Source organism: Adiantum capillus-veneris, chromosome 21, assembly GCF_014529385.1.
Source record: "Adiantum capillus-veneris isolate H3 chromosome 21, ASM1452938v2, whole genome shotgun sequence".
Classification (NCBI taxonomy): Eukaryota; Viridiplantae; Streptophyta; class Polypodiopsida; order Polypodiales; family Pteridaceae; genus Adiantum; species Adiantum capillus-veneris.
The window spans coordinates 108,466,225-108,492,381 of record NC_140951.1 but is presented as its reverse complement, the minus strand read 5'-3'; the positions used below and the strand labels follow the sequence as shown (position 1 = coordinate 108,492,381).

Genomic DNA, 26,157 nt, shown 5'->3' with positions numbered 1-26,157 from the left:
ACTTGCTACATGATGCTTCAATTGACTCTCAAGTGAATGAATCTTTTCTACAACGCCAATGTATTACGGCTTGGGAGAAATCCGGTGGGTCACGCTTCATACATTACACCACCTATATTGCCCCCAACTACAAAACCATGTTCTTCGCTGAGAGAGGAAACCGAACTCACACTTACATGCTTGAGCCTATTCCCTTGTCTGCGATACGCACTATCGCAGCAATTCGGCTTAGCTCCCATTTCCTTCGATGAGAGATAGGGCGTTGGGGCAATGCAGAAGAGTCAAATCGATTGTGCACATTATGCTCGCTGCAAGTTCGAGAGTCTGAGTACCACACACTACTAGAGTGCTCAGCTTTTGATCACATCCGAACTTGCTTCTCTCACATTTTCAGCCATAACTTAGACCTACACACTTTCCTCTCCCATCCAAAGTGTGGGCTCTCCATCGCAACTCTCATCACTACAATTTTGGAGCATCGAGAGTCACTCATCAGCCATACACATACTACATCACATGTAACTTTGGTCCCATAGTTCATATTTGACCTCCGAGGATGATAATAAAATCTATCTATCTATCTATCTCTCACTCAAAGACACAATGTGTCTGTGTGTGTGTGCATGTGTGAGGAAGAGAGAGAAAGAGGGGAAGGGAACATGAGAGGGAGGAGAGAGAAGGAGCATACCTGGCTCTCCTTCCTCTCCTCTGTGTGTGTGTGTGTGTGTGTGTGTGTGTGTGTGGGGGGGGGGGGGGGGGGGGGAGAAGGGAGGGAGGCGCGGGTATACCTGTTTTGCTAGATCATCGAAAATTAGTACTGAGATTTGAGGTTTTGGTGCTCTTGGTTTATTTTTTTTCCCATGTCGCCATCGCTATATGATTGTCTCTATAATCATCGCTATGCAACAAATAATATAGCGACATTTATGGTGACGATGATAGCTACGCCGTGGATTTTTACATTTGAGCGTCGCACTACTAGTGTTGCTAATATGAAGAACCTCTTGTAGTGTAGATGGCAAAAATGAGTGGCCCTCTTTAGCCCTCGAGTGTTCCCTATGTGTGCGTGTGTGTGTGTGTGTGTAGAGAGAGAGAGAGAGAGAGAGAGAGAGAGAGAGAGAGAGAGAGAGAGAGAGAGTCGATGTGATAATGAATGTTATTTTTTTGTAACTTTATAGGTCTCAAAACCAACACTCTTTTGCATCTTCATAATACACACACCCAAAATCAAAGAGAAAGGTAAGGTCATTGTTCATAGGACGCTAGAGAGAACCTTAGCACATGACATCAACTTGTTCCACTTGACTACTATATGCATAGCCTAATACACAATTTTTCATGAGCACATACTCATTTGGGTGATGTCGTTGGACTGAATCAAAGCTGACCAACTTGAAAAGATGTTAGAAAATCGATTGCGATGAGAAGCCTTGTAGTTGGAGACTAGAGAAGATTAAGGCTAGCTTAGCATAGATATGTGAGCACTTGAATTCTATTGGCTAGGTAGCAATGAATGGCCTCAAATACTAGACGCCACATCAGACTATGCTCTAGCAATAGCATGTTTTCCTACTAGATAAAAGCACTTTGGAGAGACAAGTCCAATGTGGATACCATTTTTCTTCTCAAGAGAATTTATTGAAGGCCCTAAGAATGTTAGTTCTAATGATTTTTCCTTCAAAATGTGTCAAGCCCATATTGCTACATGTGCCAATGAATCACATGGTAAGTTGGTGGCAAAGCAATGCTTTCAAGTTGTCTTATCTTCTAAATAATGATTTAGAGGTAAGTTTCAAAATTGTCTGCAAGATTACACTAAATGTAGGCTAACTTTGAGCACCGAAGGTAAGGAAAAAATTGTGTGTTGTTGATCTAGGAGAAAAATGTATTTAGTGTCATAAAAGTAGCATATCACCAACGAAAAAAAGGCACTTTAAGAGGTAACCACAAAGTAGAACAAATACTTATTATCAAAACTATCACCTTTTATACAACTATCTTGGAAACATTCCAATGGGAGCACTCATAATTGAATTTCACCACAAATGTGAACATTCAACCATGCGTTTGAAGTCTAGATTCTATATGTGAGACACATAATTATGGAAAAATGTACAAGACCAAATATTTTTTGCTTTTGGAAGCTAACTAGCATATGGAGAAAAATTGGATGAAAAAAAGCTAACCTTCTTCACCATTGCAACCCTGCATGTGTGTATCCATCTATCATTAACCTTTTCCAAAGTCGCTTCCCCATACAAGTCGCTTCCCTAAGTATTAAAATTATGTTAGTGCTAGATAGCTATGTTATAGAAGTCTGTTGCAGTGGCCTACTAACATTGGTATTGTTGCCAAAGATAGTGATCGTTAGGTGGTGATTGACCTAGTCATAGATTTTTACTTAGATACCTTTGATTTGATTTCCATTCCATTTACACTTTAGTAGTCAGGCACCTAGACACGGGGTTTAGTGCTTGGTAGAGGCTAGAAGTCGGTGACTTGCTAGGTCTATTCTTGAGAGGTATGAGGAGTCGTGAGTGAAACACAAAATCATTTCATTCTGCATATTTTTTGATACTTTGAAAGTAATGTTCCATATTCCATTTTTCTTTCAGTTTTGCACCACTTGTTGGTTTTTAGTCATAGGATTCATTTCAGTACTTAGGAGTAGGTTAGGTAGCATCTATAACCATCAAATAGGGCAAAAATATTAGGGGAAAAATTGTCAAAACCATATTTTGGTAGTTCAGACCGTAAACTCTAAAATTTGGCAAATTTGATGGTTTGAACTCAATAGCTGATACAAACCCCAAAATAAGTGCAAAAAGGGGTAAATCATCTAGGGAGAGTGTATCTAGAAAGTTTCAAGCCAAAATGTACAGGAACATGGATTGTGATCCATGACCCTCAGCAATTTGGATAGAAAAGGATACCAAAGGGTGCTATGAAGTTCCAAATCACTAGAAATTCACTTTTGGTGGAAATTGACACATAAAACTCATTCAGATCAAGAAATTGGGCAAAAGGCACAAAAACCTTGGAAATAGACCAAGGACTTGGCTTTTTTGACTTTTTAAAATCCAAATTCAAAAATAAAAGGGAATCTACATCCATAGGGTGCACGCATACAATTGACCAAATTTCATGTCCAGATGTGATGGAACATGGATCGCGTTCCATGACCCCCTGAGGCATCTGAAGCTCAGATTTGAGCAATGAGTAGCATTGCTCAAATCATAGAAAAATCAACAAAAAGTTCATCAAATCACCAAAACAACAGTTGTAAGTCAAAAACCACAAGGCAGACACAAAAATTGACTTTTGATAAAGTAAAAGTTTTCCAAATCCAAACGTGTGGTGGTGCTATAGATAATCACCTGCCCAAGTTTGGGGTTCAGATCTGATGAAACATGGATTGCAATCCATGTCTCCCTACTTAATTTTTGGGTAGAGACCATACATCCTTCTAGCAAAGAGCAATACAAACAACTTATCCAAAAGAAAGGATACCAAGAAACTTCAAGAAGTGGGTCAAAACAGGGCAAGAGTCATTCAAGGCTTAAAACCACCAAACAAGCTTGGTAATTGACTTTTGGGTGATCTAAAGGGATTCAAAGCATACGAAAACCATATAATAGGGACTCAAGGGCTATAAGGGACTCGTGTGCCAAGTTTTAGTACATTTTGGTACTGGGGTACATGAATCACAATCCATGACTCCCTCTCACGGAGTGAGCTTAGACTGGTACTAGAGTTAGCACTAGTCCCTAGGAGCGTAGTGATATTTTCAAAATTCAATTTAGATCTTGTATTCGTTTTTTCAGGCCACCACTACCAACCTTCATGTTCTCAAGGTTGCACAGATCTCGTTTTCTTTTCCGACTACCAAGCACGGTGTCTTTCTCTCGCAAACTAGTGATCTTCTTCTCAAGGCCTTGGATTGTCTCTTTGTTTGATGAAATCTTTTGAGAGCATGCTTCATTAAGTTTCTTCAGCTGCATGTTCTCCATTGCTAGGAAGTTTCTTTGCCTTTCCGCATTCAATCCTCTCATTTCCGAATGTTCGGTGTATCCCAATAGCCCATCCTTGCCATCACCTATGAAATGTAAGAGGTTAGTGATATTAGCAAAGGGAGGTGGCGCATTTTTCATAGGATCCTTTGGATAAATAGACCCATCGGTCCACAAATCCAAATGATGTTCCTTGTTTGTCCTTCTAAGTTCTTTCTCCCGTTGAGATAAGAAAGACTCCCTCCTACGTTTCTGCAATGGTGCGTACTCTTGCAATACATCAACATGAAGATGATGTGTGTTCTTTCTTTGGGTAAGTGTTAAAGATGAAGGGGCCGAGGATAGTAAGTTCAAATTAGTGTTTTCATCAGGAAAAGATGCGTTCTCCATTCCTAGAGTTGATAGAGAATAAGACGGAGAATTATCTCAGGTTTTGGGAGGGAAAGCCATATTCTCAAGTTTAGAGTTGATAGAGTTCGTGTGGCTTATGTTTCTGGAGGGAACGCTTTTAGGTTGGCATTTCAAATCATTAGTCATACGGTTAGTTGGATTCCTGACAAGAGAACAAAGGATAAGTATGATAAAGACGGCGGCTACCTACCAAAGAATGTCATTTTGGCTTTTTGTTGCACAGAAAAGTATCACATAAAATGCACAAGTTAACATTTTTATTTTCTCTCTCTAAGCCGACGTGGCACTTCTTACAAGGCCCAAAAGTGAGTCCAACTTTCTCCTAATGCAACGTGCTTTGACAGTTTTACGCAAGCAAGGATTCTACCCTGTGCCACGATACACCCCATTGAATTCAAATCAAGGGCATTGGGACCCAAGTTTGGGAAACTCGTACTATAGGGATTTCATCTCGCCAAATCTCTACCAGTATAGACTGTGCAAGGCACTTATGGTTTCGGGTCTCATGTTTGCGACCGTCATAATCGCCAAGGGCATACAATTTTGCATGCAAGGCATGGTAATCAAGTAACATGAATTCCATTGCTTCATGGATACATTTTTTCTATCACACGTACTCACAACTCTGTCAAGGACAATCGAAGTGATGAAATCTTCTCAACCCATCATGCTCTCTCTCTCACTCTCTATCTTTCCTAAATTCTTTAAGGGAATAATGCAAACCTTTTGATGCCATTCAAATTAGTCTTCATCGGTTAGTCGATTGAACACTAATGGACATAAGGGCTATGAGCCACACAGGTTTTGGCTAAGAGCCATTGTTAGATCTAGGGTAAGACCCAGCTGTTGGAATTCCTTGGGTGATTGTTCTCCAGCTTGAACAGATCTACCCAGTGAACTCCGGATCGATGTTAATGGCCCAACAAGAGTCTTGCCATTACATATGTTTTTGGGTATTTTGTAAGCACTACATGTTGTAGTGCAAAGATTGAGTTATGTTCTTGATGATGAACTTACATTCACATAGGCTGATCTATAACACGGTGTTTAGATGCACCAAGCATTTCAAATACCATGGTTGTCCATACGAGCTTGGAGTCCCGCCCAGCGTGGATCTCCCATTTTCTCTATAGCATTGGGCGTGCATATAGGAGCACAGTTTTGTGGTATGACCACATATGTGATTACTAAATCACACAATACATGTTTATGGTCAATTTTGGACACTTTCACACTTTGTTTTTCAAGAAAACTATCTACCAAGGGATAGTCAAAATGTTCTTTCCAAACTTTCACCACGGAGGTTGGTTTGGCAAGATATACCCAGGGGTTTGGATTGCCAAGGCAACACCCAGGGTCACAAGTTCACTTTCTTTATCTTCACTAATCTATAATGTTAGTGATTAGAAGGTCGAAGAAATTTTGATATCGTACGCTTATAGGTTGAGGGTTGTACTTGACCTTCGGGTAAGTATCAGGTAATTTCCACCTCCTCGTAAGTACATGTTTTTTGAATTTATTTTTCTTTCCAATTAAGTTTGTTTGCATTATGTAACCGGGATGTTTGAGATAGAAAGATTTCATCCAGCTTTCTCTTTAGCCAAGTGACAAGGTCATGGACGAGCATAGCATTTTGACAAAATATTGTTATTTTCTCCCTTCCCTGTTCATCAAGATACCGCAATGGGTTTGAATCTTGTTGAAACAATTACATACCTACATGGTACGGTTCTGTTTGGCCCATGTTGTTACATGGGACACAACATGATCTAGCTAGGAACTCAACGAGTTTGATTTAGCCAGTGTGGAGTAATGATAATGAGTGTCCTTCTCACTCACGTCGCGGAGTGTTCATAGTTCCCTCCACACACACGTACCATTTGTGCTTGATGGATGTCACTTTCTCTGCCATCTTTACTTGAGACATATTCCACATGTGGCGAATATGAGTCTCTGGGACTGGCACTGATGCCTAGTTCCTAATGATGTGTCGTGACGAAGTCCCTACGTGCTAGTCGCATCCATTTATTAGACCATTTGGAGCACACCATATCAAGAACAGCTTCCGTGGCCAAAAAAATTTGGGTACTAAGTACATATTTGTTACGATTACAAGTGTTGTGCAACCACCTTTACGGAAAGTCGTTTCTACATATAGCCAAGTATGCTAAGTTACTAAGAGTGTCTCATGGTTGGTACCTAGGTGTGACTTGAGTTTTCACATTCTGTTATGATCCAGATCTTGTTGCAAGGCTTTCACATACGTGTCGTGGAAAGTCTTGTCATGGAATTACGGTTCGGATTTGTTTGTGTTAAATGCATGCACACTAGGTGTTATGGGCCCTAGTGTTTAACACAACTTTGGTTGGAGCGGCATGCCAATTCATGGACTTTTTTGTTTTTGCAATTTTTTGCACTTCAAGTGCACCTTTTCAAGAAAATTTACAATTTACACCCTACCGTGCAAGGTAATGGCTCAGGATGGATGTTTGTGGTTGGATGGTCTATACTCTATGAGCTTACTCCACTCCAACCCGCTTTCAACCTAGTTGGTTGCCTCCACTCCATATCGAGTATATGGCTAGATACTCACTAGTTGAGTCATAGTTTATCTTTAGTCATGGAAGACTGTCTGTAAGTGGTTGGGGGAAAGTACCTCACTCTTACTGCTACTATTCATCTCGTGTTGGATGGCTAGCTTACAAGTATTTTTCTAGTGCCAAAGGATCTGCTAAGAGAATACGTTAGCACAAAGCATTCTGAATGGGTGATTCTCTCCCTATTCTAGAATTTGCTTAGGTTTTCAACTTTGAACAACTGTTGCGGTGGGGTTGGATACCGATTCAATAGTTTCATACGTCAAGGACTTAGTAGGTGTGTTGACAAAGCATGTTGGCATGTAACCTCATTAAGGGTGAGTAGGTAGTTCTGTGCGTTCCAAAATGTTCAGAAGTCTGACATGAGGAAACTCCCTATTCTATACCTTAGTAACTATGAGCTTTTCAAGACACTCACGTGACCTAGGAATCTGGCTCACAACTTCATGAATTCTATGCACTCTTGTATTTATCCGATATTTCATGTAATCCGTTTACGTAAACACCTACATGGGGACAACAATGTCATTGACCAACAGATTCTGGTTGATTTTATTGAACCTCCTACCCAACGGCATAAATCTGCGTGAATTCTTAAAGACTATCATGATTTGCGTATGCGTCGTCATGTAAGTCAACAAGTTCTTGTACAAAGGAACAATTGACCTGACCTGAAGGAGGTGCTACTTGAGAAAACATTAGTGTTCTTGAAAAGAAGCAGCCCACTTTTGTTTTTGAGGACGAAAATACTTCTCCAAGGGGGGAGTAATGTCAGGGCAAGGGCCACCCTTGTCAGGACAACGGTAGGACCATTCACGGCCAAGGGCCAGGATGGACATGCAGTTAAGGGGGTCCCTATATTTAACAGAACAAGGGCCTATATAGGGCATGGCTGGGTGGAGATTAGCATGTTCAGCTCCCTAGCCCTTACACAGGTATCAGAGCAAGGTCTATTCTAGGCACAGTGGGTCGTGGACCTCCACTTTTAGCAAGTTCATGCAAAGCAAGGGCGAGTTCTGCCGAGAGAGGGAGGCGGGCATGGCCGCTTAGTCGGGGTTGAAGACAAAGCACTAGAAATTCCCGTGTGCACGGGGGCTTAGGAAGGAGAAGTCGCTGGGTCGAGGTGCAGGAAATTTCTCCTAGGCGGGCTTAACAGGAGCGCAACAGCACTGTGGGTGTTTCTCGACTCTGGAGTGGAGCCCTGTTTGCATCACAACACTCGGCCTCACCCTGTCTTGCCTTGCGCGCTACTGGCGTGACTGCCATGGCTTCTGTGAAGCTTTGGGTTCACATCTAAACGCCTAAGGTCAAGGGCCTTAGGACTTAATATCATCTAAGGGCAAGTGCCCACAGGTCTAAGGACCACATAATCGACGAAGCTTATTCGGCAAGCATTGGCAAGGTGCTGCGTGCCCCAAGCAAGCAAAAAGTGCCCACAGGTCTTCAGATCAGTATACTCGATGGAGTTCATTCGGGGGGTTTGGCAAGGTGATGCAAGCACTCTGTTTGCTACTCCTTGAAAACACCATCGGTAAGCCATATTAGAATTGTCTTTTCAAAGTCTTCAAACCTTGCTACATTGCAAGGGTTCTACGAGAGGCTTTTCGGAATCAACCCGATTGTAATCACCGGCTAGCAGGACAACCACGGATCCAAGGGATTCGGGTTCAAAATTTTCCCAGTTCAAGCACGACTTGACTTTGAAGGAACTTTTATATTTTTTCATTACAGTTACGAACCTAATTTGCACGGCAAGTTATTGGGCACGCCAATATATCATATGGCTACAAGATTTCTCCTTATTTTCTCGTAACACATACAGTCGTCATGGATTCCTCGTTCAATTTTTTGGATACAGAAATTTTCGAGAATCACCTTTTTGATTTGGAACTTCCTTCAACCGCATCTACTCCTCCTCCTCAAAGTGTGCCTGAAATTTTGGAGGATACTAGCAATCTCATCGAGGACAAAGAGTACATTACACGACATGAATTTCAAATATTTGAAGAATGGTTTTGCAAATTGGCACTTCACATCCAATTGCTTGCTACACAGGTGGATAACCTTACAGAGCTGGTCTTATCGTGCATTCCTCAGGCTACCGTGTCTACACCTATGGCAATTGTTGAACCAATCTCCGCCAAGGTATCGTGCATTCCACAGGCTACCGTGTCAACACCTATGGAAATTGTTGAACCAGTCTCCGCCAAGGTGGCAAAGAGGAGACTTTCCACAGTCGATTTTCACAAAGCCAAAGTGCAAAAGTTATGTTTCAATTGTATGGGACAACATCAACGGAAACATTGTCCCTAGGTACTGCATTCTTAGGTCTTTTGATGGATTTGGCGGCTAAGTAGTCAATCAATTTTTTCCATGCTCTTTAGAGGTTATATTTCCTTCAGATAACCCTTTTTGGTTAGTTGTATATGATACAATACCTGGCTTAGTATAGCATATTTAGTCAAGATATAATACATAATGCTTTCTTTAAGCAATTTCGACATGGTCATTTAGCTAAAAGTGACAATTTTTGTATTGAGACTTTCCACGTTTGGCATATGCTATGAGCATACCAACTTGGAAGGAATTTGACACTATGCTTGAATGCTATTTCACTACATACCAGACGGGCATGAATGCCATATGAGAGGGTATATGATACACGTGACGGAAGCCGGGTTAGAGTATGTTAAGATTTGCTTGATTTTTCATGCTTATGCATTTTCATTGAAAAGGATTGTCAGTTATGCAAAGCAAAGAGTTTTGACAGCTAAACGTGAAGCAAGGCTTCTAACTCGTGCTAAGATACTGCCTACTGGACGTCAAGGTAATTGGCACACAAGTTTGGGGCACTGGCAAACATTGGGATATTACCTCACAAGCATTCCTACCAGTACCGACTATGAAAGGCACTTATGATTTTGGCTTGTATGTTAGAGCCCGTCACTGTAGCCAAGGGCTTACAATTTTGTATGCATGAGTTTTTGCACGGCATGCTACCCTATGGATTACGCTTCCGCTATAACACCAGACACTTTGTCAAGGACACTATACGTTCTGGATTGTTTCACATGATTTTTGGGGTGTTGTCAAAACACAAAAACACTAAAAAGAACCTCAAACTCGCACTTAATTCAAAGGCAAAGTGCTATCATTACGTCACACGGGTGTCGTCACAACCACATACACGGTAGGTGGGTCAGTCGTTGACTTGTTTGTGTTTTTTCTATTACCTTTCTCGATGAAAGAGTCATAGCAGAAAACTGTTGCATGCTTATAGGATAAGTTGTACGTTACGCATAAGATGCACAAGAACATGGCGATCAACTATATACGTCATAGTCGTTTAAGGAAAGTTCCTCAGCCCAGCATGCTATCCTTTTCTCTCTTTCTTATTTCTCATGAAGAATATTGAAAACTTTTCAAGAATATTTTGATACATGTTTTGCTTGTGAGTCAGTTTGAGCCAAGGTGCTCTAATGCTCAGCTAGAACTTGTCCAAGATGCCATTCACATTAGTCTTCATCGGTTCATCTATTGAACACTAATTGCCATAAGGGCTATGAGCCACACACAGGTTGGCTAAGAGCCATTGTCAGATCTTGGGTAAGACCCAACTGTTGGCATTCTTTGGGTGATTGTTCTCTAGCTTGAACAGATCTATCCAATGGATTTCCCATCGGCATTCATGGACAAGCAAGAGTCTTGCCATAACGGATGTTTTGGGTGTTATTTTTGCACTACATGTTTTTAGTACGATGCTCAAGTTGAGTTTTTGATAATCTTAAACTCACAGTAGCTGATATCTACCACGGAGTATAGATGACGCAAACCATTGTGACAGCATGGCTGTCCATAAGCACTAGGCATCACACTTGTATGGATCTCCTGCTCTCTCTCTAACACTACGAGTGTCTATGGATACATTGTTTGGGTAAGACCCCGCGAGTGCTTACTGAATCACCCCATACTCATGGAGGATCATAGTTGATCTATTCTCATTATACTTTCAAGGAAAGAAGTCCGCACTATACCATGCGATTCTAATCAAAGGGTTTGGATTGCAACCTCAACACCGAGGGTTTTCAGTGCAATGTTGCTTGTTTTTTCACACGTGGACGACGTGTTCCTCTGTATTTGAATATGGGTAAGTGAACATTTAGTTCAATCTAAGGTACGCCTCTATGGATTTGGTGTTATTCCAGTTTTAAGTATGCATTGCTTGGTTTTTTCAAGTCGTTTAAATACACTTGAATATTTCAGGGCCATGCCAAGGGCATATCAAAGCAAGTATTTTGGGCCGTTGCATGTGTCCAATGTACATTATGCTACTATGAATCCACTTGTAGGATTCGATTTGGCACATGTTGTCACATGGGATACGACATGGTCTAGGGACTCAAGGAGTTTTGTTTAGCCAGTGTGGAGCAATGAATGAGGGTCCCTCTCACTCTTGTCATGAGTGTTTATAGTTACCTCCACAAACAAGTACATCTTGTACTTGAAGGATGTTCTTTTTTTACATATCCTTACATGAGACATATTCCACATGTGGAGGTTATGAGTCTATGGGACTGACACTGGCACCCACTATTTCAAATATGTGTCACGACAAAGTCCCTAGGTGCTCGTCACATCTGTTTTCTAGACCATTTTTAGCACGACGTATCAAGAGCAATTTCAGTGGCCAAAAATTGTCGGATACTTAGAATGACTTGTCAGGTACGAGTACTGCTAAAAAACATTACAGATGGTTGTTTATACATATATCAAGGCTCTAAATTGTTAATGAAAAAGTTTCATTGTTTATACCTAGAAGTGATCAATGTTTCACTTTCTATAATGGTTCAGATGTTTTAGCAAGGTTTGCAAAAGATTGCAATTGAAAGTAATTAGTTTCTTTTTAGAACTATTTACATTCCTTTCTAATGTGTGCTGGACATATCACAGTTGCCATAAGTATTGGCAAGGATCACCATGGATATACAGGTTCGGATCTGTTTTCTGCTAAATGCATGCACACTAGGTGTTATGGGCCCTAGCGTTTAGCAAAGGCTGATTTGGAACGGCATGCGTATTCATCAAGTTGTTGCTTATGAAGTACTTTGAACTCTATGTGCCGTATCTCAATGAGTTTACTTTTCGGTCTACCAATCACCAATAGAGGTCATGGCTCGGGTTGGGTGCTTGTGGATCTCTAGAAGTACACCTCGATGGTTATTCAGCCAATTGTTGATTCCTCAGTAATGTGGTATGATATTGTGATCCTCATTTCTAATCCTTGTTCCCGTTTATTCTCCCACATTAAATGATCAGTTTAATATAAGAAAATCATTTGGGTTGGTTAGATATTAGATTTTATGACATAGCAGGAAATGGGCATCCTTGACCTTTGTGTACCATCAAGAATCTTGCTCTTTATATAGCTGAGAACATGGATGTGCAATGTCTACTCATAAGTGTTTGTTTTCATGTTGTGCGACTATTGCCCATGGCATCATCAGGTACTCGACGACCTAGGAGTGTCATTGACTCCATTTCATGCAGCAATATACAAGACGACAAGGGATATTGGGTGACAATGGAGTTCAAACGAATGATGTGTCCGGTGACAATGTAGCCTAGCTCAAGAGGTGCACACAAGGTCTCAAGGAGATACATGGCTTCTTGAGCACACCATTGGAAGGGAAAAATCATGGAGTTCAAGCAAACATGAGACGGCAAGAGGCTTGCCAAGATGCGGCATGTGTATGTTGCTTCACAACTGAAGCTAGAGACAACAGTGGCTCCATCGAGGTTTCTTGCAAATTGTAATTTTACTCCTCTTTCAGGTTTTTTGATCGTCTATTCAGTATATTTTCCTTGTGTGTTGCTTTTGATGATTGTAAGATTTTCATTGCTTGTTCATGTTTGCAGATGTTTTTCCATACGATTTTGTAGAGTGGGACCCAATAGAGTCCTTCGTAGGAACTTTTGAGGCCATCCACGCTAAGCTTGGCAAGTTGCTCTATGCTGGTTGCCCATCCTCTGGGTTTACCTCACGTGACATTTTTTTTATAATCATACTTATGTCACATCTAGGCGAAATGGGTATGGTAATCTTTCTTTGGTTCACTCGTTAACCTTGGAGAGTTTGGAATGGCCCAAGCCAGACAGTGCCTTGATCGCAACAACCAAAAGGAGAATCGAGGCGGATTTGCAAGCAGCAATGAAGTGCACCTATGGTTCACACAAAGCCACAGTAACATGGTTTATGTCTCTTTATGTGTTTGTGTTTATATTTCGACTTCAAAGTGTTCGCAGGACCCCAAAAAATGTGGACTTGCAAAGGGGGAAGTGCAATCAACGGACTCCTTGCAGCTGAATGGGAGACTAAGGTGGACAAACACCAGGGAGATAGAATCAAATGCTCTGTAGTTGCTGACAATGTGGTGTTCAGATACGATATTGCCAAGCAAAGCTTGTCGATGGTCTTTTCCTATAGAAGATGGAAGCTGACGATGGGAGGCACTAAACTCTGATGTTTGCTGCTAGAGAATCGGTTAACTTGCAAATATGCCTCCACGACGATTAAGATCCATCTGGCTCTCGATAGCTTATCTTCTTAGGAGGGGGTTCCCACTAGCCACAATCCCTTGCTCCATTGTGTGGCGGTGCGTCCACTAATAACAACACAGATCCATTCGCTGGAGAGTATTGATCATGGCACACTAGTTGAAGGCTTCAACACCTTTTCCAACAATATTCCCAAAGAATTTTGTTAAAGGATATCTATTATCAAAGAATAGGGCTATTTGAAAATTTGCATGCCTCGTTTAAACGTTTGCAATTTTTTTTTGAAAAATTAAAACAAAATTATGAAAGCACTTGCACGTTGTAGTAGTTGATAGGTAAAAACCAAAGTTCAAGTGGTATATTGTAAATATAAATTTACAGGTTTTAACGGGAACACTTTTGGGAGCAGTAAATTTCCTTGTAAAAGAGAGGGGGAGAAAAAATCCGTAATCTTCAACTAAGTTGAAAGCTGCCCTAATATTTCTGTTTTTAATTTTTCTCTAGCTTAAATATAGCTGAGTGAAGGGTATTAGGTGCGATGTCATACTCGGGGTTACTTCAGAGATGGCGACAAAAGTCACTGCAGGCCTTATCGTACGACAAGACGAAAACGCTAGACAACACAACAGTATCGCTGGCCAAGGATTCTGCGACGAAAAAAATCAAGGAAAATTATCAGATGGATTGGCCTGCCTTATCCGCTTGGGATGCTCTCTGAGCTCCACCAGCTCATCCACAAAAAGAAAAAAAAAAAAAAGCTGAGCGAGAGAACAGTTGCTACGGCGGATCAAGCTGGGAGGGTGCCGGATGACGATGGAGGGCTGGGATGAAGGCTGGGTGGCTATAAAGGAGGCGCTGGACCGAGAGATCCGAGGCAGAGCTGCAAAGAGAGAGAGAGAGAGAGAGAGAGAGAGAGAGAGAGAGAGAGAGAGAGAGAGAGCTAGCGCCACCTCGCTTCTTGCACCAGATGCTAAACTAGAGAGAGAGAGAGAGAGAGAGAGAGAGAGAGAGAGAGAGAGAGTTGCACGGTCGAATCTGAGAGAGAGAGAGAGAGAGAGAGAGAGAGAGGGAGAGAGAGACGCTAAGCTCAGCAGGCACCATGTCGGTGGTGACATCGCAGCTGGTGGAGGACGCGGTGCTGAAGGGATTTCAAGATGGGATATCACTGGGACTGGGGCTGGTGCCAGCGGCCGGGCCCTTCCTGCAGCTTTTCTTTGGCCACGTCTGGGACCTGGCCCTGGCCGATCGGACGGCGGCGCAGAAGAAGGCAGCCATGGACTCGCTCTTCGAGTCGGTGGGCAAACTGATCAGTCAGGCGCTGGCGGAGAGCGTGGCCGACCAGGCTCGCGCCTATAACGCCAGCATCGCCCAGCTCGGCCAGGACTACCGTCTCTCCGTCGAGTCCTACTAAGAAGTCGTCCAAAAGGTTACTTCTCTCTCTTTCTTTTTCAATAATGCATGGCAGTAGCATTATTGAATGAGACGCATACGTGTAATGTTTTCTGATTATGAGCTTTTCATGGAGCATAGGTGGTGGTACGCTTTGAAAATTGCAAATCGACGTTGGTGCACATGCTCAACCTTCATACATGAAGCACACTGTGCTCTCATATGGTTCAGCTCTTGCCTTGTATGTGGGCTTGCTTCGGGAGATGAGCTCGCAAGTGCAACTTGTGGATATAGCAAAGCTGAGATTATTGACTTCCAGAATGATATCAATGAACACCTTGAATCTGCTTATAATAAGGTACTATCTTTCTTTTTTTGGCGAATTCACATTGTTTGCTCAAAAATAATATAAAAATTGATTATCAAACAAGCATTAACTATCCACGTTTATGTATTTTAGCATCTCACATATTTTATTTCAGACATGTTTAGCCCTTCTGATGAATGGTATTGGGCCATCAATACCCTTCTGACGGGATAGAAATGACCTGTTGAGGGGTAGTTAGTTGTCTCTTTGGGAAGCCCGATTGCTGTCTATTGTAATCTGATGTCTCTCAAGGCTCGCCACGAGCTTGAGTTACCTTTGTACATTATTTTGGTGAATGCAATACATACACTCTCTATCATGAATTTGTTTTGTGGGGGTGGGGGGGAGTGACATTAACCATCGAGGCAAATTAAAAAATGAATATAGAAAAAAATATTGTTCTACTTTCTAAACACAATTTAATGTAACAGACAATGTTTGAGGCAGTTAGCAAGCTCGTGAAAGAATCGGGCGAATTTGTATATCCAAGTTTGGCCAATGTGCTCATGGATTTGGGAAAGCTTGTGGGAGGTCTCATGAGCTTTAGCACGAAATGGCATGATGGAAAAGCTTGTCTTGTTGCCAAAAGCCATCCTGATTATGCGGAGAGTGATTTTGTGGACAACAAAGCTTATTATCAATTGCAATTTCGCCCGAAGTTTGCAGGGAAAAAAAATTACTATGGCATGCCACAGGTGTGTCCTTAATTCCATCAATCAACATTATTGCCTTGAAATGGTTTACTACATTCCTTTCCTTGACTATGCATTGTCTCCAGCTCGCCTCTAACCCTTTTTTGTTTTTGCCAAGGTCTTCATGAACAATTGTGCAGCATTACATGTGTATACAGAAGTGGATAAAGATCTACAAGTAGCGGCCTTTGTGGTGGAGAAAACCATGCATATTAAGTTGAGGGTCTACTACTTGATCGACTATGATGACTATGATTCAAGTGATGTCGAAGTTACCATAAGCAGTTCCAATAATCCGAAGGTGAGCATGAGTCTATTAACTGTAAGGATATGAATGTGCTCCCCACTTGGTCAAAGAGGAATCTTCTTTTATTTATGTGTGTGGGTATGCGTTTGTATGTATATATATACATGCATACATACATATATGTATACACACACACACACACACACACACATATGTCTATGTGCGTACAGACACATATATTTATATACATATATAAAAAATATTTCATCAAGTGACAAATTGACAAAGGGAATTAGAAATATTGTGCCTACATATTAATTACCGTTTACTTTATTGCATTACATATGACTTTTCTTTGTGTTGTCCCATAGGTTCATCAATTCCACCTTAACAAAAGAGAGCAATCAATTGTGGCGTTCCCATGGGTGCGAATGTACTATGCCAGCTATTCAGAGGGTGGAGCATGGAGTACAGATTATGATAGGTTTAGTGCAAACTTAAAAATGCATTATGATGAGTATGCAGGCTTTGAACCTCAGGAAGGCAAGAGATATACAATCAAAACCAAGGCCGGTAGCACTGCAACGAAGAACTATTACATTATTGGCTTTGAAATTGTTCCCATCGATGGAGTCCCCGACGTGGTAGAGGCTCTTATCAATGTTGTTGAGAAGATAGCTAGTGCGACTGTTTCTGGTGTCAATAGTGCTGTCTCAGGATCTATCGGTGCAGTTTCTTCACTATTTTAAATAGATCCCATTTGGGGCAGAGACTTGAATAATGTTCCAATTCTGTACTCCTCTTGTTGGTCACCTCTCGAGAATGTATGCTTTGGACTTCAAAATAAGAGAAAACAATCAAGGTTTTTTGTTTTAATTTGAATTACGATATTTCAAAATTAAGTCAAATTGCAAAGAACTATGTGTAATGATCTATAATAGTTCTAAGAACACTTGGATCACATTTGGAAACATTCTTCCAATTGCAATTTTTTTTAATTAGGCTCTTACTGTTTCATTAAAGTCGCATTTGCAAACATTCTTCCAATCTTTTTCTTTTTTTTTCCAAACTCACAAATGTGAGTGGTGTATATTATATTATATTAGCATAATACCAGAAACTTACAACAAATCCATGCTTTGCTCGAGTCATGAATACCATAGCACCCAAATAATGCTGTAGAGAACTGTCCTTCGGCTTTTTACAAGGATGCTTTTTAATACAAGCTTAATATGTCTTAGCAACCACCTCCAGAACCGCCACTGCCCATCGAGGCTGGATCCAACCAACCGGAGAAGTCAACAGCGATCTGGAAAAGCAAGCCATGTGCCTTCGCATGAGAGGACCCAACCATGGATAAAGCCAGCGGATAGAAAGCTCTATCACGAGCCCCCTCCTTGTCGCCCTGCACACAGGGAAGCGCATCACACCCCGTAACTTGATTCTCCTTTCGAAAGAAGGGGAGCCGCTGCCAAGCCCCAACAACCAAAAAGAGGAGGTCAAGGAAAGACGCTAGGCTCTGAGCACAACACGGACAGGGTTCCCCACTCGGCAACGACCCCCGTGCTTTTGCATAGTAGATTCCAGCCACCTTCGCCACATGCCCGCCGTGCTCGAGCACAACCAAGCTTAAGCAAAACTCACGCTCCCCTGCGCACGCTTCCCAGAGCCTCCTCACTCATGCATGTAGAGATGGAGCTGAGCAAAAGTTCACAAAGACTAGGGTTCCTTTCTAGAGAATATAAGATCCTTGATTTAAGCATGGGAATGTCTTCTCTCAACAGCTTTGGATTGATGATGTATATGCTTATTGACCTAAAACATGTGGATGCCTTCTCTCGATCGGTTAGTGACGGAAGGTTAACCTTTCTCTCCCTACCTGTTGTTGACAATGGATGCTCTACGCTGTTGTCAATAACTATCGAGGCATAGTGATAACTAAGTCTTCCGTGACCATGCTCTTAATTGTTGGAATTGACCATGGCATCTACTATCCTTTTTTTTCACCCCCAAAAACTCACAATTGCGTTGGAATTGACCATGGCATCTACTATCCTTTTTTTTTCACCCCCAAAAACTCATCTACAAATTCTTGTCATCCTCCTTACGAGCCATGACAGCTTTAGCTTTCGAGAGTCATAGTTACATCGGATAGTAGGGAGCCACCCCATGGTGTTTGCTATCCTATGAGTGTCATTTATCGTTTTCCTTATGAAGAAAATTTGAACTCGCTCCTCTGTCTTTTTGCAAGTTCTTCATCCAAAAGGGCCAGGTTTTAGCAAAAAGTGTCATGTACTTTGTCTTTTATTGTACTACATGCAGTGCAGTGCATGGCATATGCAGTTTGTTGAAATTGAAAACTTAGCTTGCACTTTACACATTTCACAAAAGATACCTACTGTTTCACTGCATTGCTGACAACATCAAAGCATTGTACATGAAAAGAAAGGTGACAGGTGGGAGTGCAACAAACTTGGACACTCCAAGTCAAGATTCTATTGCGACACAACACAGATTCATTTCCAAACAATTTACATTTCACAATTGATTCGACACGACCCGATGGAGTTCCGTGCCTAGAGATGTTGGCCTCAAAGATTGGCACCCCTTTCGGTATTTCTTTTTGTATTGATATGGGCTCAAAATAAAGGAAGATTTCCAAAAGCTTCTCAATTCTAGCCACCGTAAAAAGCAAGGTTTTCGTACAGCTTTGCCACGTCAACAATGCAACAAAAAAAGTGAGAATTTTGAAAATCTGTCACGTTGGCTTGCTGTGTCCGGACATGGCACGCCACCAGTTTGTGACATAACCCCCTCTTAAAGGCAACGTTATCGCCCTCGATTATGCCCGCAAAACAGACAGAGGCCATAAACTGTCTTAGTGGACACGGACTGTTAGTACCAACGCACTAGGAACAACACATCCAACACATGTACCAATCGACAGTCACATCACAGCACATCACTTGACATTACACGACATTAGATGACAAATCACATTCAAATAATGTTGAAGTTACCACAAGCATTTCCAATAACCCTAGGGTGAGTATGAGTGGAGTATATTATATTATATTAGCATAATACAAGAAACTTACAACAAATCCATGCTTTGTTGGAGGCATGTTGTAAATCCATGCTTTGTTGGAGGCATGGATACCATAGAACCCAAATAATGTCGTACAGAACAATCCTCTTCATTTAGTGTGTTTAAGTTTTAACTTTAGAACCAACTCTCTAGACCAAAGAGTGTTGTGCATTTCGGTGAAAGGGCAGTCACTTTAGCAACATTTACCCTTCCACCTACTACCGTTGTGTGCATGATTGGCTACGCAGCTCACCTGCTCTAAGGCATCCAACGAATCGAACCCACTACCTTTCCTTTAGTGTGTTTAAGTTTTAACTTTGGAACGATCGCTCTAGACCAAAGAGTGTTGTGCGCTTCGGCGAAAGGGTAGTGGGGCCGGATCCAACCAACCGGAGAAGTTAACAGCGATCTGGAAAAGCAAGCCATGTGTCTTTGGATGAGTGAAACCAACCCCAGATGAAAACAGCAGATGGAAATCTCTGTCACGAGGCCCCTCCTTGTGGCGCTGCACACAGGGCAGCGCACGACACCTCGTAAACTCATTCTCCTTTCAAAAGAAGGGGGGCCGCTGCCAAGCCGCCACGACCAAGAACAGGAGGTCAAGGAAAAGACGCCAAGGCTCCGAGCACAACACAAACAGGGTTCACCACCAGGGAACGACCGCCATGCTTCTGCACATTAGATTCCAGCCACCATGCACGCCGTGCTCGAGCACGCCCAAGCTTAAGCAAAACTCACGCTCCCCTACGCACGCTGCCTAGAGCCTCCTCGCTCATGCATGTAGACTAGGGTTCCTTTCTAGAGAATACAAGATCCTTAATTTAAGCATGGGAATGTCTTCTCTCAATCAGTTTTGGATTGATGACGTGTATTCTTATTGACCTAAAACATGTGGATGCTTTTTCTCGATCGTTTCTTAACGGAAGGTTGAATCCCCCCCCGAGCTAGCAGTACGTGACACGGGGTCTTTAAGACCCTTGAGCGGTGGATCAACGCCTCTTGCCCCTTGCGAGAATCTCGAGGCAATTGAACGGCGTTAAAAAAGTGGCAATTGACCTTGCAAGCTAGCCATTAGAGCCCGGAGCACTGATGGCCTAACCAACTCGCCCACGCGCATCATGTGCCTTGTGTGGTGAACATGAATCCTATAATTAGCCAACTCAAATGTCCACTCCCTCCTTGCCGTTGTTTACAAACTTTTTCCTTGTTTACTTTTCGCTAATAGGAGGGCGCAACCCATCTCGATATCCTACCTACAATTCTCGATCCTGGATCCCATCTCTCAGGGTCTTAAAGAACCCGTGTCAAGGCGAGTGTTAGACAAGATCAATAGTGTTAATGTGTTGCCCTTATTTAAATGATTGGATTGTCCCATTGGTACTTGGCCATGATGCCATGTACGGTGTAAAATAGACTTCTTTCTTTATGAATTTTGTGCTTAGGCTATGGTCATGCGAGGCCTAGTTTTTTGTAGATCAACCGACAACGTGTGACGCATGGCAGCTTTCCATAGTTTCTGACCAGCTTCGTATGCCAACTATGCCTATTTAGGCAATCACAAAACTATGCCCGTCTACTCCTGGTCACCGCTTGCTCTCTCTCTCTCTCTCTCTCTCTCTCTCTCTCTCTCTCTCGCCTATGCCTTAACCTTTCTCTCTCTACCTGTTGTTGTCGACGATGAATACTCTACGTTGTTGTCAGTAACTAATTGCCGAGGCTTAGTGATTACTAAGCCTTGAGTGACCATGATTTTAATTGTTGGAATTAACCATGGCATCTACTATCCATTTTTGGCCCCCAAAAACTCACAATTGCGAGTAAATTATATTAACAAAATCAAACAATTACAAATTCCTGTCATCCTCCGTGACGAGCCATGACAACTTTAGGTTTCGAAAGTCATAGTTACATCGGCTAGCAGGGGAGCCACCCCATGGCGTCTGCTATCCTATGAGTGTCATTTAATTGCACATTTCTATCGTTTTTCTTATGAAGAAAATTTGAACTCGCTCCTCTGCAAGTTCTTAATCCAAAGGGCTAGGTTTTCGCAAAAAGTGTCATGTACTTTGTTTTTTATTGTACTACATGCAGTGCATGACACATGTGGTCTGTTGAAAATGACAACTTAGCTTGCACTTTACACATTTCACAAAAAGATACCTGTTGTTTTACTGCATTGCTGACAACATCAAAGCATTGTACATGAAAGAAAAGGTGATCGGTGGGAGTGTAATAATCTTGGACACTCCAAGTCAAGATTCTATCGTGATACAACAGAGATTCATTTCCAAACAATTTACAGCTCACAATTGATTCGACACGGTCGCGGTGGAGTTCCGTGCCTAGAGATGTTGGCCCCAAAGATTAGCACCCCTTTCGGTATTTCTTTTTGTATTGATCTATGTTCAAAGTACAAGAGAGTTGGAGGGTTCTCACTCTCAGACTCTACATCCAGATGCTCTGCGAAGTAAGGGCCCGATGGCCCACATATTTAAAGGTTACAAGGGATGTCCCAAAAGTAGATCCCCAAAAGATTCTCTTTTAAAATCTTGTAAAAATAAAGCAAGATTTCCAAAAGCTTCTCAATTGCAGCTAGTGTAAGTTTTAGCCAGCATAAAAAGCAAGGTTTATGTACAGCTTTGCCACGTCAGAAGTGCAGCACAAAAAGCAAGAATTTTGAAAATCTACCACGTTGGCCTACTGCGTTTTCTCGGGCTTGTAGCTTGTTGAATGTTTCCGCGCAGGTACGTCACCGGTTTGTGACATACCCCCCTCTTGAAAGCAATGTTATCGCCCTTGATTACGCCTGCAAAACAAACAGAGGCCATAAACTGTCTTAGCAGACAGGGACTGTCAGTACCGCCGCACTAGGAACAACACATCCAGGACATGTACCAATCGATAGTCACATCACAGGACATCACATAAATCACATTAAAAATTCATTCGAATCTATGACCATGATTAATCGGCAATGTATTTATCAATCGTATCGAGATGTAGTTGGGACCGATCAACTAATCCTTATTGCAATCATTGTTGGAATTAGGGTTGCAGAGAAACACACACAGCTTGGAGAAGACGAAGGAAGCTCAAGGCACACAATAGAGAGTGTGTTACTTAGTGTGCAATGGAAAGATAGATAGCCCTAGAGTGATGGGCGTATATACAATGCACGGGGAAAAAACCTCCTAAAGAGGGAAAAAATGCCCCGGCGGTCCTAGTGTGTTCACACACATCACTACCACATGTATATGGTAACAAATCCCCCCTGGAGTGATGTGGTGAACGAGAGCTGGCACATGAGTAAAGGGAAGTGCCATGCCTTGAGGACAGGATCAATCCACAAAGGGGAGTAAGCCCAAAGCTTTGCGGAAAGCTTCAAGCTTCTCACGAGGCAATGCCTTTGTGAAAAGATCTGCAAGGTTGTCCTGTGTTGGCACATAAGCCAAGCTGATCTCTCCTGCTGAGAGCCTCTCCCTGACATAGTGGTAATGCACCTCAATGTGCTTTGTGCGAGCATGAAAAACTGGGTTCCTCGCAACTGCCAATGCGCTCTGACTGTCAGTGTAGATAGTGTTGGCAGTGTCCCGTCCAACACCCAAATCATCCATAAGGCGTCTGAGCCATACACACTCAACCGTAGCTGTGAAGACTGCCCTGTACTCAGCCTCACAACTCAAAGTGGCCACAGTAGGTTGCTTCTTGCTCAATCATGATATACATGAACTGCCAAGCATGAAACAAAAACCACTTGTGGACACTCGCGTGTCAAAACAACCAGCCCAATCTGAGTCCGAAAAAGCATGTAAGTCTGGCGGCAATGATCCCCCCTTTGGATAAAACAAGCCAAGATGTAAAGTGCCACTAAGGTAGCGGAGAATTCTCTTCACAACCTGCCAATGCTTAGACCCTGGGCTATGCATAAATCTGCTGACCTGTGAGACTGCAAACTGAATATCCGGCCTCGTGTTGCATACATAAATGAGGCAGCCAACAGCAGTTTGGTAAAGAGTGACATCATCAGGATCGCCAGCATCATGTAGACTCAACTTCAAACCTGTTTCCATGGGAGTGGCAATAGGTTTGCAATCCTCAAGTCCAAACTTACATAGCAATGTCTCTATGTAACTTTTCTGACACAAGGCAATACCACCATCACACTGCTTAAACTGTATACTTGAAAGTAGCATTCAAATCAGCCTTAAATTCAGAAATATGTCTCTCATTTGGTCCAGTGATCAGCAAATCATCAACATAAAGAACCACAATGAGAAGTACATCACCCTCACGCTTTACATACAATGTGCTTTCTGTTGGACTGTTACGAAAGCCTTGTTTGACCAAATGAGTGTCAGATTTCTCATACCAAGCACGAGGAGATTGCTTCAACCCATACAAAGCCTTGTTACATTTGCACACTTTGTCCTCTTATCCTTTTATGACAAAACCACAAGGCTGCATTACATAAACTTCCTCAAATATGTCACCATTCAAGAAAGCACTAACAATGTCTGATTGATGTACATCCCAACCAAAATGAGCTGCCAATGCACATAGAAAATGCACAGTAGTCATAAGACAAGTGGGAGCAAAAGTCTCTTCATAATCTATGCCTTTTTGCTATGCATAACCCTTTGCAACAAGTCGAGCCTTATGGCGATCGATCTCACCATCCGGCTTGCGTTTCAACTTGTAAACCCACTTCGTACCAATGGCCTTTTTGCCAGGAGGCAAATCACATAAAGTCCATGTGTCATTCTCTATAAGTGCATCATATTTTGATTGCATGGCAGCCATCCAATTTTTTGAATTTTGTGCTTCATCAAAAGACAGAGGCTCCTCAACATCATGTAAGCTAGACACAGCCAAAGCATAACAATATGATGCATAAGATGCATGGCGAGAGCCTGAACGAGTACGACTAGACAAAGGTGCATCCAATTTACTGTCACACAAAGTGTGCACTAGCCATTTTGGCATACTTCTAGCCTGTTCATTTTCATCCCTTTCCTCATCAAGTACATCATGTACATCTGCATCAGTAATAGGCTGATCTAAAACATTTTCAGAAACCCCCATAGGCTGTACATTTGCCTCATTGGAACTTACATTCGTATTTCCACCACTGAAAAGAGGCAACAAAGTGTCATAAAGGTCCTGTGAGATTACATTACTGTCTCTAGTACATGACAGCAAGGGCTGAACAGAATCTTCCACAAACACTACATCCCGAGAAACCAGAATACGTTTTGTTTGCGGATGATACGACAACCTGTAACCTTTGCTTTCAGCACTATAACCAACAAAAATACATTTGACAGCCTTATCATCCAATTTTCTGTGCTACACTTATGGCACCAAAGCATATGCCAAACAACCAAAAACATGCATGTGCTCAATAGAAGGCTTTCTATCATGCCATGCTTCATATGGAGTAATAGACTGCAAAGCTTTTGTAGGACACCTGTTTAGTACATAAGTGGCACACATGATGGCCTCAAGCCAAAAAGAATGCGGCAAAGCTTGACTTTTGACCATACATCGTGCCATTTCCGTCAATGACCTGTTTTTCCTCTCAGCAACACCATTTTGCTGAGGCGTATAAGGCACTGTACATTGGTGTTTTATCCCACGACTAGCCAGAAATGCATTAAATTCATGAGACATATACTCCCCCCCTCGATCTGAACGGAGGGTGCCCATAGTACATTTCGAGACATTTTCAGCCATAGCTAGAAATTGTTTGAAGCACATAAAGACTTCGGACTTCGCTTTAAGCGGAAATACCCATGCATGCTTGTAGTAATCATCAATGAAAGTCACGAAGTACAGGTAATTTCCCAAGGACGGAGTTTGCATGGGCCCACAAACATCACTATGCACAAGCTGCAACTTGCATGTGGCCCGAACTAAACCATCCTTTGGAAATTTAGAACGCTGCATCTTACCCAAAATACAGCCTTGACAAACATGTTTTACATGTGCTTCAAGAGGTGGCAAAGAAGCAACCATATCGGATTTCTGCAAACGCAGCAAACTGGCAAAATTCAGATGACCAAAACGTGCATGCCAAAGTTTTGCATCTGAAATAGCCCTTGAATCTGCAACAACATTTGCAAAAAAATTTCCACACTTGTCATACAAAGTGAGCTTATACAACCCACGACACAAAAGGCCAGATGCAACAATTTCATCACCAAAACTGAGATCATGAACTGTACATCTGTCATCCAAAAATTTGACTACAAGTCCAAGTCTAGCAAGTGTGGATACAGACAAGAGATTCTTCTTGATCCCAGGTGCATAAAGTGCATCAACAAGTGTAAAGGAACTGCCATTAGCAGCAGTGAGCACAATCTTTCCAACTCCCTAAACTGGATAAGAGGCGTTGTTGGCAAAAGTGACTGAATTCCCATGAGGGACAGACTCGAGAGAGGTAAACAATTCACGATGTGAGGTAATGTGTTTTGTAGCACCACTGTCGAAATACCACACATGTGAATCTACAGCAACTAACAAGCATGCATCATGGACAGCAGGATTGTAAGTGCACTCTGCGCTAAATGCCCATTCTGCATCAACATTAGCAACACAGTCTCCTGTAGACGGCTGGCGCGTCACCATGTGGGAACGTGTTCTTAGAAGATGGGCAGTGAATCACTTAGTAATTACTACGATAAACCCGAAGCATATAAATAGGGCCCATTACTTTGATATCGGGTTGGAAATTGTTATCACTTGTATTAGCGCTTTGAGCTATAATTGCATTTGAGCATCAGTGGCAGTATTATTGGCTAT

At 42.1% G+C, this 26,157-nt stretch overlaps 1 protein-coding gene across 1 annotated transcript; it reads left to right on the top strand.

The window, feature by feature from the left end:
• Nucleotides 1–14,465: 14,465 nt before the first annotated feature.
• Nucleotides 14,466–17,144, top strand: LOC147431508 (uncharacterized). The gene is made up of 5 exons (XM_086494083.1): nucleotides 14,466–14,999; nucleotides 15,104–15,320; nucleotides 15,761–16,024; nucleotides 16,140–16,322; nucleotides 16,640–17,144. Exons 3-5 carry the CDS (start codon nucleotides 15,764–15,766, stop codon nucleotides 17,015–17,017), a joined length of 822 nt encoding a protein of 273 aa, XP_086350209.1. The 5' UTR covers nucleotides 14,466–14,999; nucleotides 15,104–15,320; nucleotides 15,761–15,763; the 3' UTR covers nucleotides 17,018–17,144.
• The last annotated feature ends 9,013 nt before the right edge of the window (nucleotides 17,145–26,157 follow it).